The sequence below is a fragment of the Corylus avellana genome, chromosome ca3 (assembly GCF_901000735.1).
Source record: "Corylus avellana chromosome ca3, CavTom2PMs-1.0".
In the NCBI taxonomy this organism is placed as follows: Eukaryota; Viridiplantae; Streptophyta; class Magnoliopsida; order Fagales; family Betulaceae; genus Corylus; species Corylus avellana.
The window spans coordinates 11,631,180-11,646,858 of NC_081543.1; the positions used below are offsets into that span (position 1 = coordinate 11,631,180).

Here is a 15,679-nt window from a genome sequence, read left to right on the forward strand (position 1 = left end):
TATTCATTTTGTTGACACAACGTGTAAGATTTGGTTCCCTCAAAATGCTTTCATTCATGAGGAAACATCCTAATGATCTGGTGCGGGCTGCCACTTCTAGTATTGAAGAGTTTCATCCTGCGCAGCATGTGGAAGAAGCCTCGAGGCCTTTGCCGAGAGTTTATCTGACGATATGGTCCAGACCTGAGGAGGGTTGGTTGAAGGTAAATTGTGACGCAGCTTTGGACCAACAAGGGGGACGTATAGGTATTGGGATAATTGTTCGGGATGATGAAGGGAACGTGTGTGCAGCAAGAAGTTTCACTAGGAGGGGTTCTTAGGATCCCACACCAGCTGAAGCTGTGGCAATTTTTTATGGAGTATCACTGTTTCAAGCTTTGGGTGCTCAAAACATTTATCTTGAAAGTGATTCACAAGTGGTCGTCATTGACGCTTTGGTCTCAACTGGCCCTTTAGTGAGTAGTTTTGGGCATATTGCGGATGATACGATGGTTGTGCTTAATTCTTTTTCATAATGGAAGTGTGGGCATGTGGGTAGAGATGCAAATAGGGCTGCCCATTGTTTATCAAAGGAGGCAACAAATTAATTATGTCATGGATAGAACTTGGTGGGATGACACCCTATATTGTATTGCTGATATTGTAAGACTCGAGCGATCTGCTCGGTCTTGATTTTAACGTTTAATGAAAAGTTTTTGAGTTTTTATTCTAAAAACAAAAAACAAAAAAGTACATAAAGATGCAAAATTATGTATTGAAGGATTATCACATGGGAGAATTGAGAAAATGAGAGCAAAATGATGGACCAAGCTATGCATCGGTGCACCCTTTAATAAATGTAGTGGTGCCGCGGCTCGTTCCCAACAAATACAACTCTGACAACCCTTTTAATGGTTGTAATTGTTTTTTTAATGAACAGATCACATTTTCCATAAGAACCTATCACTATGCATGTCTAAACATACACTTTCTTGAATATTGGGCTTCCGCTGGATTAGTTTATTTGTGTGGCCCATTAGTGGATTGGTAGCACTAGAGAATCAAGGCATCAATATTGTTGGGAATAAAACTACACTACAAGCCCATCAAATTTTGGGTTTTAGGGCCAATAATAGGCCCACAGAGTTACTAATTAAATAGTTCAAGTGGGACACTGTTAGAATAATCTGGTCACAGAGTTCTACTCAAAGTTTACATTGGAGTTGCTGCCCAAGTCCAACTACAGCTCTCAATCCCAATTCAACTCAAATAAGAAGAACTACTCAAAGTCTACATCAACTCTTCAACCTATAAATAGGGCATACACAGGGTACAAAAACATCTTGAAATATCATTTTATACTCTGAGATTCTCTGAGAATTAAATTGTTCTAACAGCCGCCATATGTGGGAATGATTATTCGTTCTTGATAAATCAATCACTCGAGAGTTCACATGACAGTGAATCTTATACATCATAGATCTATACGTATTTACAGACACCAAATCGAGTTTTGCCCCCTTCAGGGGTGTCAGATAAGTCTACGTTCCTCTTCTCTATTCATGCATGTTTGTTATTGTGGCGTTTCATGATTTTTTTATGAAACTTAAGATATTATCTTATGACTACCTTGTGAAATTTTCAATGAACTTGATGAAAATTTCGTGAACCACCAATTTGACAAGGAAAGATTGAAAAGTTGGAATACGAGTTTTTCATCTTTTTAAATAATTTTTTCTCTTGACCTGGAAATTTCAATATAAAAGAATAATATCTCAATAGAGATAACTTCATCTTATTATTATTCAACCCAACCTACATTAATTGATGAGAACATTGCAGAGAAAAAAATAAAAAATAAAAAAATAATCCTTAAGGACATGGCCCACCAGGACCCCCATAGGTGAAGGCATGCCCGGTTGTATTTGGATCCTGGCCATCATTCCAATCTACAACACCGTAACAATTTGGATCCTGGCCATCAAAGAAATCCTCCTCCATTTTGATATTAACGTCAACAATTTGGTAATCCGCGTTCACAAATTGAACAAATGTAAAAGTACCCGCTTCATCGGCTTTGAAGTCAGGAATATTACCATTCCCCATTGGTACTGGAGTTTGTATATTAGAAGGCGAAAATGTTGCTCCACCATATCGAAGATAAGATGCTCCAGTAGCTAAATGAGTGAATATCTCCTTCGGCCAGTATCCATATTTGTAATCATCATCATCCATCAACCACCAATTTCCGGTTTCTTGATCCTACCAAAACCAGAGACCAAGAAATTAATACTACTTCAATCAATTTTGCACATTAATTTTTAAGCTTGTTACTACTTTGTACAAAAAAAACAAAAAAAAACAAAATTAATTAAAAATTACCTGAATAATGGTCATTTTAAGACCGTATTGCGGTCCATCAAAGACAGAAATATTAGCAAAATATCCACCAAGGTGATATTCGTTATGTACTTGTACAAAACCTGGACATTCAGTATTGTAACAACCAGTTTTTTGAAACCCATCTGCCTGTTGATATAATGTTCAAATGGATTCAATTAAGGGTATCGTTCATAAGATCACACAAAAGGTATTGGAACAAGAAATCGATCTATTCTTACAGTCCAATATGCAGTAAGTCGTGTGCGATTGTCACCATATAATTTAGGATGCACCTATACATATATAAATAACGTACAATATATCATAAGGTGTAAATGAGAAGAAAAAAAATATGTATATATATACACACACACACTATGGTGACTATATATATATATATATATATATATATATATGAAATGATTGTTGACTTACTGCCCATCCAACTTCTATGCTGTTTGTTTCAGCTTCAGGTCCATTTCGAACCCATATTTGAGCTTTACTGTATTGGCCCACTTCCACACGTGGATTATTAATTGTGATTACTGCTTTTGCTCCATGGTAAGTCGCATCCTCAGTTGTTTCAATACCTACAGACTAAGTCAAGAAATTAATATTGATGTCATGATCATTTGAATATAATTAATTTATGCATTGGATACATATCATTTATCAAATAATGAAGTTTTATTGAATATGATAGATAAAACCATGACTTAAATTAAAGCATCCTGGCCTCTTCTCCTTTGGAGGATTGTTAACGTACATGCATATCATAAAACTCAAGAGAAGTATACATATATGTAGAAACTTACATATTCGCCAGGAAGTTTTGTTGCAAATGTGTGAAGGCTTCCACCATGAGATTTTGAGAAAGACTTCAAACCAGTTTTAGGTCTTCGTATCGGTACCATTCCTTGTGGGCAACGGAAACCCACAAGTTGGCTTTTTAAGAAAACTTCATTTGTCTTCCTTCTTGTTGAGAAACTTGGGTTCATCTGCATAATTTTGTAAGTACGTCAATTTTAATGAGACCACCCCAAAAAAAAAAAAAAAAAAAAAGAAAGAAAAAGGAATGTTGAAAGAATATGATTTGTACTTGATTACTTGAATTTTGTGATTCTTAAGCAGGTGATGATCAAATGCGGGCTGCTTATACATATCCACACAATCGAACTCACCAACATCACCTGACTGCACATCAAAACAGCAAAGATCTAATAATAGTTTTCTTATTAATCACACACTACAGCATCAATCTTACAAGTTAAAGTTTCTATGTTTTGTACTATGGAATTGAATGTTTCTCAACTGTGTTTTTTTTTTTTTTTTTTCCATCTTCTTCTTCACTTTTTGCCTTTCGAGCAAAAGGATATTGGCATCATGTGTTTTTCATAGATATTTGAGTACCTGTGGCTCATCGAACATGCTAATTCTTCCTCCATCCACTACACAACAGAAAAAAGTAACACCAAGAATTAGTAACATAAACAAACCCATAAAACTTGTTAAGCCAATTGTCTCACAGATGATCGATATCGATCGAAAGCCGTAGTGAGGTATATATATATATATATATAAGACACTAAAAGATAATAAGGAAAGATAATAATTAGAATATGAATCACACTCATTACAGATTTCACTAATGAATTCTTTTCGTGTACAATTCAAAATCAATTCAAAGGAGCAAAGAATTAAATACATGTCTCCAAATATGCAATTGGTTTTTATGGAAAGACATAAATTTCTTCCAAACCACTCTGAAGAAAATATTCTCAAACCCATTTAAAATAATGGCAAGTGTCATGGACTCCATCCATTGAATGACTCCATCTAATGGCATGGAGAAACTCTTATATGGCAAATTTATTTAAATACTTTTGAAATGCCAAATATATATATAGTCATCCTAATTCCTAATCGTTTTTATTCAAAATGAAATCTAGATAGAGTAGAATTTATTTCATATCTCCATATTAACATGCATTTGTTTTATAGAAAAAGAAATAAAAATAAATAAAAAATTATAAATTTTCATGCAAATAGCATGGAATGAATTACAAATGAAATTTTAGCATTTAAGACCTACTTATTATCTAGAGTTAAAAATTTAACATATTTAAAATTTACTCATAATTGTATGGTTAGGCGTAGAGCTTTAAAAATACAAAATTATTTGTTATCGCTATTTAAAATATATATATATATATCACCCATAGGATCCTAGGGAAATAAGTGCATGGTGTTACATTCATATTTTCTCCGCACAATAAACTACACACCCATGGGCTTTTAGAATGAGTGGTCCAATGGGTCCAATTAAGCTTTTTCATTTCATGGCAAGCAAACTAGCTATAACCATCCAATTCAGACAATATGGCATGGGCTGGAGGAGTTGCGTGCAAGGCTTTGAGTTAAAGTCTTTGGTCCGAGTGTTTACAAATCTCATGGCTAGTTTTCAAAAAATGTTGCCTATTAAAGCTGCAATAACTCCTTTTCTCCACACAATAAGACTGCTTAATGCCTCTCCAACTGGAGAAAGTAAAAGTGGGCAAAGCGAATCTCCCTCAAATCCCCCTAGGGCAAGGGAAAAACCCCAATCTAGAAACTACAACAATAAATTGGATTGCTTAATCCGATACTAATATACTACCCAACCGCCACATCCTTGAATTATGGTATAAATTCAGTATTCGTAGCCAAAAGGCGAAAAAAGTGTTATGATCCCAAGAGTTCCACATGACTTAAGTACAAGCTTAATCATATCTATATAAGCTCTTGGGCACCTTCCAGTTCCTTAACAATTATCATGTTAGCTTAGCTTTTTTGACTAGTAAGATAAAAACACTCTTATTTATGAATAGAATGCATGAGACTTTAAGAGTACCCCTTTCACCTTGTCTTGTATATAAAGTTTAAACATACATTAGCAACTCAGACTCTTATTTTGTGTGACAGGTGGTGCCTAATGGTGATGGCTCGGCGTGTTTGGGAAGGGGGAGGTCATGGGCTTCGATATCGTCTACCACATAGTTTTCTCAGTGCCATGCCTAGAAAAGCCATAATCAAACATGTCAGCTTAGCTTTTTTGTTCATGATGTGGCACAATCCAATTTAGCAATCCTCATAATGACATAACAATGATTACAATGTTAATCATGTTTAAATTGCTACTGGGATCATATCAGTTTGGTATTGAGGATGAGAGTGATGATATAGAAGATGAACCCCTTTCATGATGCTGGACTTGTAGAACATGCAGCACGAGGCAGATTAGAGGATCAATTGGTGCATAGCTTGACTTAAACAGCGGAGGAATAAAAATAGAAGTTTCTGATTTCTTTTTTGGAAATATGCATGCACATGATTATTTAAATTGGGAAGCGAGTTTGGAGACTTATTTTGAGGGAAGCTATTTGTGAGGCTTAAATTGAAGGGTATTGCACTTCAATGATGGAAAAGAGGGCAAGCCAAAAATCAACACATGGGAGCATATGAAAGTGATGTTGCGGAAGCAATTTTTGTGGGCTGATTATGCGATGGAATCATATGAAAGATCCACTTGTTAAAACAAAGAGGGATGTCTGAGGAGGAATACACTTTAGAGTTCAACAAGCTCTCTATTCAACTTGGTTTAAATGGGACACACGAGTAGATGAAATCTTGTTACTTGCTGGCTTGAACCAACCCATTAAAGATTAATTGGGAATGGTTTGTTTATTTAATCTAGAAGATCCTCAACAATATGCCTTAATGGTAGAAAAGCAGGTGTTGCGATACAGTGCAAGGAAACCTTTGACTGATAAAGTTGAGAGTGCAACACAAAAGGGTTCAATAATTGTTTAGTGTTCATAATGGCCAGACAGCTCAAAAGATTGGTCAGGATACTACTATAATGAACTGGACAGTGGGTAGAAATACTGCCAATAGTGACGGAAGTGAAAAGAGCAAGAATATATATGGAGCACAAAGCAATTCTGGTCCAGCCTTTTCCAATGTTGATTCTGGATCGCAAGTGCAGTGTTTTGGGAGTGGAGAGAGGGGACACACTTCATATGGTTGTCCACAACGGTTGATGAACCCTATAGGAAGAGGAAGAAGTGCTACCAGAACCAACTTAGGATGACTACGATGATGAGGAAGAGGATGTTGATAGAGTGATGACAACACAGAGAGTGGAGGAGGAAGATTGTCTTCCAAACATGAGTTCTTTGTGGTAGGAAGGTGTGTGATGTTCTTGATGGGAGTAGCGAAGAGAACATTAAGCATTGAGGTATCGAAAAGTAAATGGTCCTTTGGACTTCACCATCTCCTTTCCTGCTAGAGATACTCCGGCGTGCTCAACTATCCGGGTGACAAGGGCCCTGTAAGGTAGGGAGGTGACCTGCTTGGCCAGTCGAACTCCCATCATCGTCGAGAGCACGAAGGAGCTATATTAGATGGAGCTATAAGTCAAGAGGGCATACAAGTAGAGAGCCCTATCCTATGTGACAGTGGTGAGGCTCTGAACTGGGAGGACTCAACTGATCATCACAGCGTATACCATCTAGTCATCGTCCTGGAGGGCATTGATCTAGAACACCCTTTCTCCCTCCAGGTTCATTTGAGGGGGCGCCCATCGACGAAATGCTCAATCATCTGGCAACGGCTGGGAGTGTAGTCGAGCAACCATGGGAAGTCGGGGAGTGCACTCAGTTTGGCTTGCCCTTTACCCAGGTCTGGAATGAATCTGCTCTCTAGTCATGCAGGTTCGTGTAGAACTCGCGAACTATCCCGATCGCAACTGGCCGGTGATCCTCCATCATCGAAAACCATCCCTGGGCATCGAGTGCATCCCGCACTCTCGGGGCGTGGTTGCCCACGTCGGGCACATTCATCCCCCTCTTAAAAATGATGTTGCGGCCACAGTAGAGAGAGTTTTATCGACGCTTCGCCTTGGCGACCCTGAAGGGAACACGGTCGTAGATAAACTGGGTGTCGTCCCTATCCATGCCGTAGCTATCCTCGGAATCGTGCGCCGAAGACTCGTCTAACATGCCCTCTTCCTTTGCCCCCTCCATCTCGAAGTCAGAGTCAAAGTGGGGATCGGGTCGGGTAGGAGGAAGACGAAGCTGCCGCATTTGCCTTTGTCCATGCCATCGTCCTGCATCGGATCAAAAACCATCACTACCAATTCTATGTGCAACCTTAATAATTCATCTAACTACAAAAATGGTAGCCTAATCCTAGAAACTGAAATCCCCCCCCCCCCCCACCTCAAGTGTCAGGAAAATGCAAGAAGCATCGAAAAACGTGAAGATGTTTGAATCTTAATGAAAGCTTAGCGAAGTTGTGAAGAGGTTAGTTTGTGGTTTAAAATTCGGTTCAATTGCTTCATAATAGAGTTTTGAGGATAACATGTAGGCTTCAAATGTCAGGTCTGGCTTCAATTTCAAGATCGTTCAAAGGGGTTAACGAGAACACCCATCGAGAGGAAAGGAAGAAAATATCGAGTTATCAGGGGTATTTTGGTCACCTTTTATCCGATCAGAGGTGCCGAACCCAATTGGGTGAGGGTGACAGCTTAAGGCATTTGGTGCCGTCGTAAGGCGGTCCAATTCAATGGCGACCCTACCATGCGAGGGTACCGAGGTAATAAGAATTTGTGGCTTAAGGGTTTTTTTGTAATTTTGCATTTAAAGGTTAGCACCAAAATAAATGGTGCTGCCTTTTGCGTAGTCCAATACAACGGTTACTTCAAGATGTGAGGATACCAGGGTGAGTGGGTAATCAGAGAAATTAGGGTTTCGGTCTTAAAGATATTCTGGTAATTTTTTGAATTCAGAAAAAATACCGAAATTCGTTTGGGTTGAGGTTGACAGCTCAAGATGTTTGGTATTGTTCCAAGGGCAAGCACTCACAGTGGCGACCTCAAGGTGCGGGGTTACCATGGTATGAGAGTTAGGGCTATGGGCATTTTGGTCATTTTAGGGTTTGGATAATATGTCAAAATTCAACTGGCTAGGTTCATAGGTTAGGCTTTCAATTAGGGATGTTAAGGTGCAATTCGATAATCAAATTGACCCCTTAATAGAAATTAGGGCAGAAATCCTAATTCAAGGCTTGGGGGTATTTTGGTCATTTTTGGATTTGGACAAAAATCCAAAATTAGATTTGTCAAAAATATAGATTGGACCTTTGATTAAGGGTTTTGGACCTCAATTGGTCATGTGCCCAAGTGGGACTACCCAAACCAAGAATTTCGGATTTTAGGGAAAAATTCCAAATTCAAAAGCTAGGGTTTTGGGTATGCCAAAATTGGCTAAAGGGGTTAGTGGGTTTTGAAGATTTAGGGCAATCCTAACACAAGAAGTAAACATCTAGATGCTCAATCCTAACCCAAAATCAAAGGAAAGATGAAAATCCCAAATCAAACTCTCAAACCCTAAAAATGGAAATTTCAAATTAAAAACGGTTGAAGTCGCATACCTTTGTTAAAATGATGAAATGGAACTTTGAATCTTGGGGAGATACGGCCAAAAATAACCTTGGAAGCGTTTGGTTTGAGAGAAAACAAGAGAAAATGGAAATGAATAAGGTTTAAAGAGCACTCGGCCGTTTTTAAAGAGGAGATGCGTGGGACTTTAGGTGAGCACTTAAGTGCAAGCGTTCTTCCCCTTCACACGGGCGCTCGGCCCGAGGCCAAAGTTCTTTTTTTTTTTTTTGAAACATGTAATTCAGAGGCAAGGTATTTTCTCAAAGTAATTGGGGGCATCAAAACAAGGCTAGCTGTGATTGAAATTGACATGAAAATCGATTTTGTGAAATTCGAGGTACGAATGAAATTCATTTTCTTTTCGAAATTCATTTTGGAAACACATGAGCATCTAATACAAATGTACTGCTAAGTACAGTGCGTAACCTAGCTAACTCCCTTGCAACATGTTTACTTAAAAGCTACCCAACCTGTCTTCTACATAGAATCAAGTCTATATAGTAAGCCCATAGCTATTATACCGTAGGTACCGGTATACCATGTTATACAATGCATCTTATCAACGAGTTATTAAAGCAGTTACTAAGTTGTACAAAAAGTAGGCATGCTTATATCATACGTGTGCTCAGTCAGCTGACATATCACACGTTTTTAAGGAAAGTATTTGTAAGTATTTACTTATCTCGTGTGCTTGCTCAAGTCCTCCGAAATCACGAATCCCTACTATAACAAAACACGACTCATCATTATAAGCAGTACTATAGAATTCTACGAGGTTCCATCTAACAAAAAGGGCTACCAAAACCTTCATACCACATGTTTGGGACTAAGGGGCGTGTGCCTTGCTCTCTGGGTGAGCACTCGCTCCCTAGGGCAAGCGTCTGGCCAGAAGCTCCCAAAATGTGTTTTAGGCTTCTATCTAAAGCTATGGGTTGGTACTTCTCTTTCTAGGTCTTAAATAGACACATCTAAGCACAAAACATACTATCATGCAACTTTAAAGGAAACAAGGGTGGGTTGAAATGGTTTTTGGTAAGAAAATGGGTACAAGTGTTGGCCAAGGTATACTTTTAAAATGTGTAACACCAGGAAAGTAATTGTAGTGACCCAAATAATTAATTAAGCTTAGGTAGCTTAGTTAGGGGGATAATTTGGGCTTTTGGTCACTAAGGACACTAGAAGGGTAATTTGGACTTTTGGACCGGACGTACGCTTCTGTTTGTAGTGCGGATGTACGTGGGGGACCACCATACTTACGCTCTACAAATATTAAACGGACGTACGCGTGCCAAAATATTCATATTTTAGCCCTTAACTTATATTTGTTAATTCCACAGTTTTGATTAATTTATGCCATTTTAGTTCTTTTATGTGCTTTATTTGTTTTTGTAGGCTTTTGGAAGAAAATGAAGCAATTTCAGAAGTTTTAGGCTTAAAGAGCTATTTTGGAAAAAGCTGGAGGCTCTGGTAGTGCGATCGATCGCAGTGGAGCTGCGATCGAGCGCACTACAGGCGAGGATCAAGACGAGTGCAAGGCGTGTGCTCGTGCGCACAAGAAAGCAGCCTTGATCGCACCTGCAATCGAGCGCCCAGCACATATGATCGAACGCAGCCCTACGATCAATCGCACATGGGCTGCGACCGAGCGCACCCGTGCGTGTGGAGCAAGTCAGCCGCCAGCCTTTTTATGGAAAGTGTTGATTTTAGGGTTTTGAAGTTTGTGCGAACTAAGGCTCAAACCCTACGTTTTTTAGGGTTTCTAGAGTATTCCTAAGTCCTATAAATAGACCCTTAAACCTTTAGAATAGACACACAATTTCCAAGGAGAAGAATTAGAGCTCTTCAAGTTCAAGTTTCGGGTTTATTCTTTTGCTTCCTATTTTATTTTATGAAGATGTTTAACATCAAACTCATGTGTAACTAATTTACTTAGTAGGGCTAGATTGAAGCCCTAATTATGTTTAATATTTCAATATTGGCGCTTTTGTGATGATCATGTTGTGATATTTAATTTAATTAAATCCTATTTTCATGAATTCCTCATATGTGTTTGCCTGATCAACATATACAACATATACATGTGGTATGAACTAGTTAATTAAATCAATTTGGATGACCGAGTCCTAGGTTTAATAAAAGTAAAGGGAAACTTCAGAAAGCCCCCCTGAACTTCCAGCCAATTTGAAAAACCCCCCCTGAATTTTCAAAACTCTCATTTAGGCCCCCTGAACTTTGGTTTTCTCTCACTTTGAACCTTTTTAACATTAAACTACGTCATTTTGGGCTGGGTAGGTGTTTAATTTTAGGATACAAAACGATGTAGTTTAATGTTAAAAGGGTCCAAAGTGAGAGAAAACCAAAGTTCAGGGGGCCTAAATGAGAGTTTTGGAAATTCAGGGGAGGTTTTTCAAATTGGCTGGAAGTTTAGGGGGGCTTTCTGAAATTTTTCCTAAAAGTAACAAAAGAAATCCACACCGGGTTCTTGGGTTAATCAACATGAAAAACCGGGAGTATACACCCATGCCCTAGGTTCCATGTGTTTGTCGATTTCTATAGATTAATGCTTTCTTAAAGAACAACTTAGTATACACCCATGTTAAATCCTTTAAGAAAGAAAAGAGTTAGAGTATATACTCATGCCTAACTCGTTACTTAAGTAAATCTATAGCTTAAGGAGTATACACACATGCCCTTAGGTTGACAAACATTAGATATGCATAACATGATCAAGCATTGACATATTGTTATATTATATAAGCATGATTAGTGGTGGATATCAAAGCCCTGCCTTTTTATTATTATCAACTCAAAATCAATCTTTGTTTTGTTCTACTTACGGAATTTATTTTAAGCAAAATTTAGCAATCCTCGTGAAAATGGTCTTGTACTTGCACCATATACTCCTGCCCATATTAATTTTTATTTGTCCCTATTAAAATCAGGAGGGTTGCTACAATACATTCCCCTCACTATCTCCCCACCATCTTCCCTCTTTCAACATTTTGATTTTTTAAAAAACAAACAAAAGAAAAAAAAAAAAAAAGTGAGAGGAGATGGCGATGAGATGGTGAGGGGAATGAAAATAGCATTTGCCTAAAATCAGCAACCAAATAATGCAACAGTAATGGAAGGGGACCACGCTTATATTTAATGTATTACATTCGTAGTGCCAATCACGTGTGCAACACAAGCACCAACTAGGGGACCACGCTTTAGATCAGACAAAGAAAAGGTATTAGGGGGCCACACTTCAGTATCAGAAGACAAGATTACCAAACAATATGACAAATTTCCACAACATTATCAGAAACCAACAACTTTCAATACCAAAAAAACGACAAGGACGAATCAGCAACCAACAACAAGTCAATGCGAAAAAAACGACAAGGACGAATCCCACAGTTGTGCACTTGCGAGTAAAACGTACACTTATTTGCCTATTAATTTAGGTAGATATTTGCACAACATAACGCTCTTAAGCGTAGCTCATTTTTATGTCGTTATGCTGCTTAAACATTGTCTTAATTGTTGTTTGAGTTGTTAGTTAAGCTTTACCTAGATTATGCTTTAAATCTTGTTTAGAATAGCGTTGTTTTGACTTAGCATGATTTCGTTTGCTTGAAGAAATTGTTTTGAGTTAAGAGACCTTAGGAAGCTCTTTGATAGCCTTAGAATTTGGTTATGGAGAATAGGAGGATGAGCGGACAAAATGAGGTTCTCCCTGAAAACCTCGAAGCGGATGTACGATCTCGCGACTGGACGTACTGCCCGAAGTATCACAGAGGACGTACGGTCCCGAGCCCGGACATACGGTCTGAAGTATCACAAAGGACGTATAGTACCAGGCCCGAACATACGATCTGGAGTGTGACATGGGACTTTATTTTAACCAGCCATCCGATAGCTCCTAATTTCTTGTTTTAGAGTTGTTTGATAGAAATAGGACTAATATAAGGTTTTCCACAGATTTGGGAAACCCGGATCATTTGGAATACCCGGAGACGTTATACGACCTAGGTGAGTTTTAACTCACATAATGCTCATTGTTATTTTCCATGCACTGCACTAGTATTTTGAGTACCAAAGACATGCATATTTGCAATTCTCATGATTTATACCTGCTACACATGAATTCTAGCATTTTTGAGAAAAATGTTGTGCTAAATATGTTAAGAAAGTGAGACTTATAAAAACATGCATGTAAAATATAGACAAGATAATTTGCATCGTATGACATGGTACACCGATACGTGTGGTATAATGGCCATGGGCTTACTATACATGTTAGCTTTATGGTCAAATATATGAGTGTTATGTGGGCTTTGGATTCAATGGTTTTTTGACCTAGTGTAGCCATTCTCAAATGATTAGGTTACTACAGGACGGACATCATTAGCAGTGTGGGCCATCCGAGGTCAGACTCGGTCATGCCACTAGCGTTATGTACGGTAGTGTACCATGGCTGAGTCACCGGTATTGTATTACATGTCCCTCGGGACAGCACCAACCCTGCTAAGAAGAGGTAATATCTCGGGGACCATACTGTTGAACTATGACTGTCACTCTATATCATATGCATGTATCATATATCTATATCACATTCTTGATAAAAAAACTGCCATATGAAACTATCTCTTTCCTTATGAAAATGGAGCTCATTACTAAACTGGCATGGACATTATTTGCGTTAGACTTACCCCCTTTTTATTTATGTTTTCCCTATCATTACAAATATATGCGCGGTTTAGCTATCCTAGATGTGGATGCTGTCGGAGTCGACTTGGGTGCTAGCACATGACCTGATTCGGGTCATTTTTGAGGACATGGACCCGGTTTGGTTGAAGTCTATGTGGAAGGATTGAGGAACTGCCCGTGATAATATGATTGAGATTTTAATCTCGCTAGCCCTAGTTAAGCTTAGATCTAGGATTTGATCTTTTGATCTTTTATTGGAACAATGTCATGGTATTATGTTATGGATTGTAATCATATTTGATGACGGTCTGATGACCAGTACCTTTGATGGTTATCTTTATATTATGAGATTTTTATATTTACTCTAATGCATGTTGTGTGTATGTTAAATTTACTGCTCTCTATTTTCTAGAGTTTTAGTAAAGTTTTCCACTGAGATTTTCTCGTTTCGACGAGAAATGTTGAAATCCCGGAGTCTTGTCCCATGAGGGATAGGGCTGGGAGACGAACCATGACGTCAATTATTAGTTAATTGATTTGCCCATTGGGGTCATTACAGCATTAATAACAAACATGAAGAATAAGAAATATGCTAGAAATTACCTTGAGGATGGTAAGACCTCACCAAGGCTTCTTTCTTCTCTCTCAAAGATCACTCCTCACTCTAGGGTGAAGATTTATGATGTTAAGGAAGGTTGAAGGTCAAAGACATGGCTTATATAGGAGCTTGGTGCGAGCCTTGGTTTGAAAAAGTGGAGAATATGTTAAAATTGCTTTTCAGAGGTAGCAGCGACCGTTTGTGTACTATTGAGTGAGCGCTCGGGTACTATTTACATAATAGGTAAAAATGTTCAAGCGTACATTTGGGCTTTGCCCAAAGGGTTGAAGATTGTTAAGCAAGCGCTCGTGTGGTCCCTAGGCGAGTGCTCGCACCTAGGCCAAGAGCGAGTACTCGCATGGCCCCCTAGCAAGTGCTCAACCAGTGAGATGGTTTTGGGGTTTTTGCTTCTAAAAGTCTCAAGGGGTTTGGGGTATTTGAAAAAGGTTTAGGTCTCTTGGTTTAAGGCTTTGTTTTAAAGAAACATTAATTGGTTAAGTAAGAAATCTTTAATCTTTTAAAATAGGTGTTTTGTCGGGTATTACAATTATAATATAAAAAATTTGCATGATTATTTAATATTGTTAGTGTGATATCTATAATATTTCAATACAAATCAAACGTATATAAGTTTGTACATTCAAAAAAAATATAGAGAAAAATAAACAATTTCTTTTAATGAAAATTTGTTCCCATAGGTATACATAGTTTAGGACCTGTTTGAGATTGCATTTAAGGGCTTCGATGCGTTTAACACCTTAAAAGCTCGTTTGAAAAAAAAAAAAAAAAAAAACGTTTTTCTACTCAAAAGTTCAATTTCTTAAACGCAATCTCAAAGCCGTGAAACCCTAAGCCCTACTTGGGTGAAACCCTGGCAGTTTTCTAAAGTATGTTTGCAAATTAATCATGTCCTCAAACGATGCAAATTGAATATTGAATGGGGAAAGCAACCTTGAGACAATGAATAAAGCATTCCAATCTATACACACCTTTTTGACATTCAAAGGGCGATACGGACCAAGTTTTTTTTTTAAGGAATTTTCTTCAATTCAGTCTATTAATTTGTTATATGTACAAAATTCATGTGACACATGTATTTTTAGTTTTCATGCAAATACACTGCCTCAAAATAAGTATGACTCGTCTTGGGAATAATATCACTCAACCGGCCCATCAGCTACCTTGGCGGCTCTCTTCCCCGCCATCTCCATCCGCAGTGCTCCCTGCTTGGGTTGGAACGGGTTAGGCGCTGGATCGGCTTGCCTTCGCCTGATCCTCCGTCCTCCGCCTGGCTTCCCCCGACGCCTACCCACCTCCTTGCTTTCCGGTTCCGCCGTGCCCATCCCACATTTTGCATGGGTTCCGTCGATTCGGCTGGGTTTGTTTTCGTTTTTCCCTGATTGTGCTTCTTTGCTTTTGTTCTTTGCTTTTGCTTCTTTGCTTCCTGGTTTCTGTCTTGGGTGTTTTCATGTTATGTTGTGCTTGTGTTCTCTCTCGGTGGGTATTGCTTTTGGGGGTTTTCACTCAAACTCTCCCCCTCCCTATTT

The 15,679-nt window shown here is 38.4% G+C and overlaps 1 protein-coding gene across 1 annotated transcript; it reads right to left on the reverse strand.

Annotated features, from left to right (window-relative positions):
* Positions 1 to 1,851: 1,851 nt before the first annotated feature.
* LOC132174094 (uncharacterized) lies at positions 1,852 to 2,376 on the reverse strand. The gene is made up of 2 exons (XM_059585800.1): positions 2,362 to 2,376; positions 1,852 to 2,241 (listed from the first exon to the last, which is right to left on the reverse strand). Exons 1-2 carry the CDS (start codon positions 2,374 to 2,376, stop codon positions 1,852 to 1,854), a joined length of 405 nt encoding a protein of 134 aa, XP_059441783.1.
* Positions 2,377 to 15,679: the final 13,303 nt, after the last annotated feature.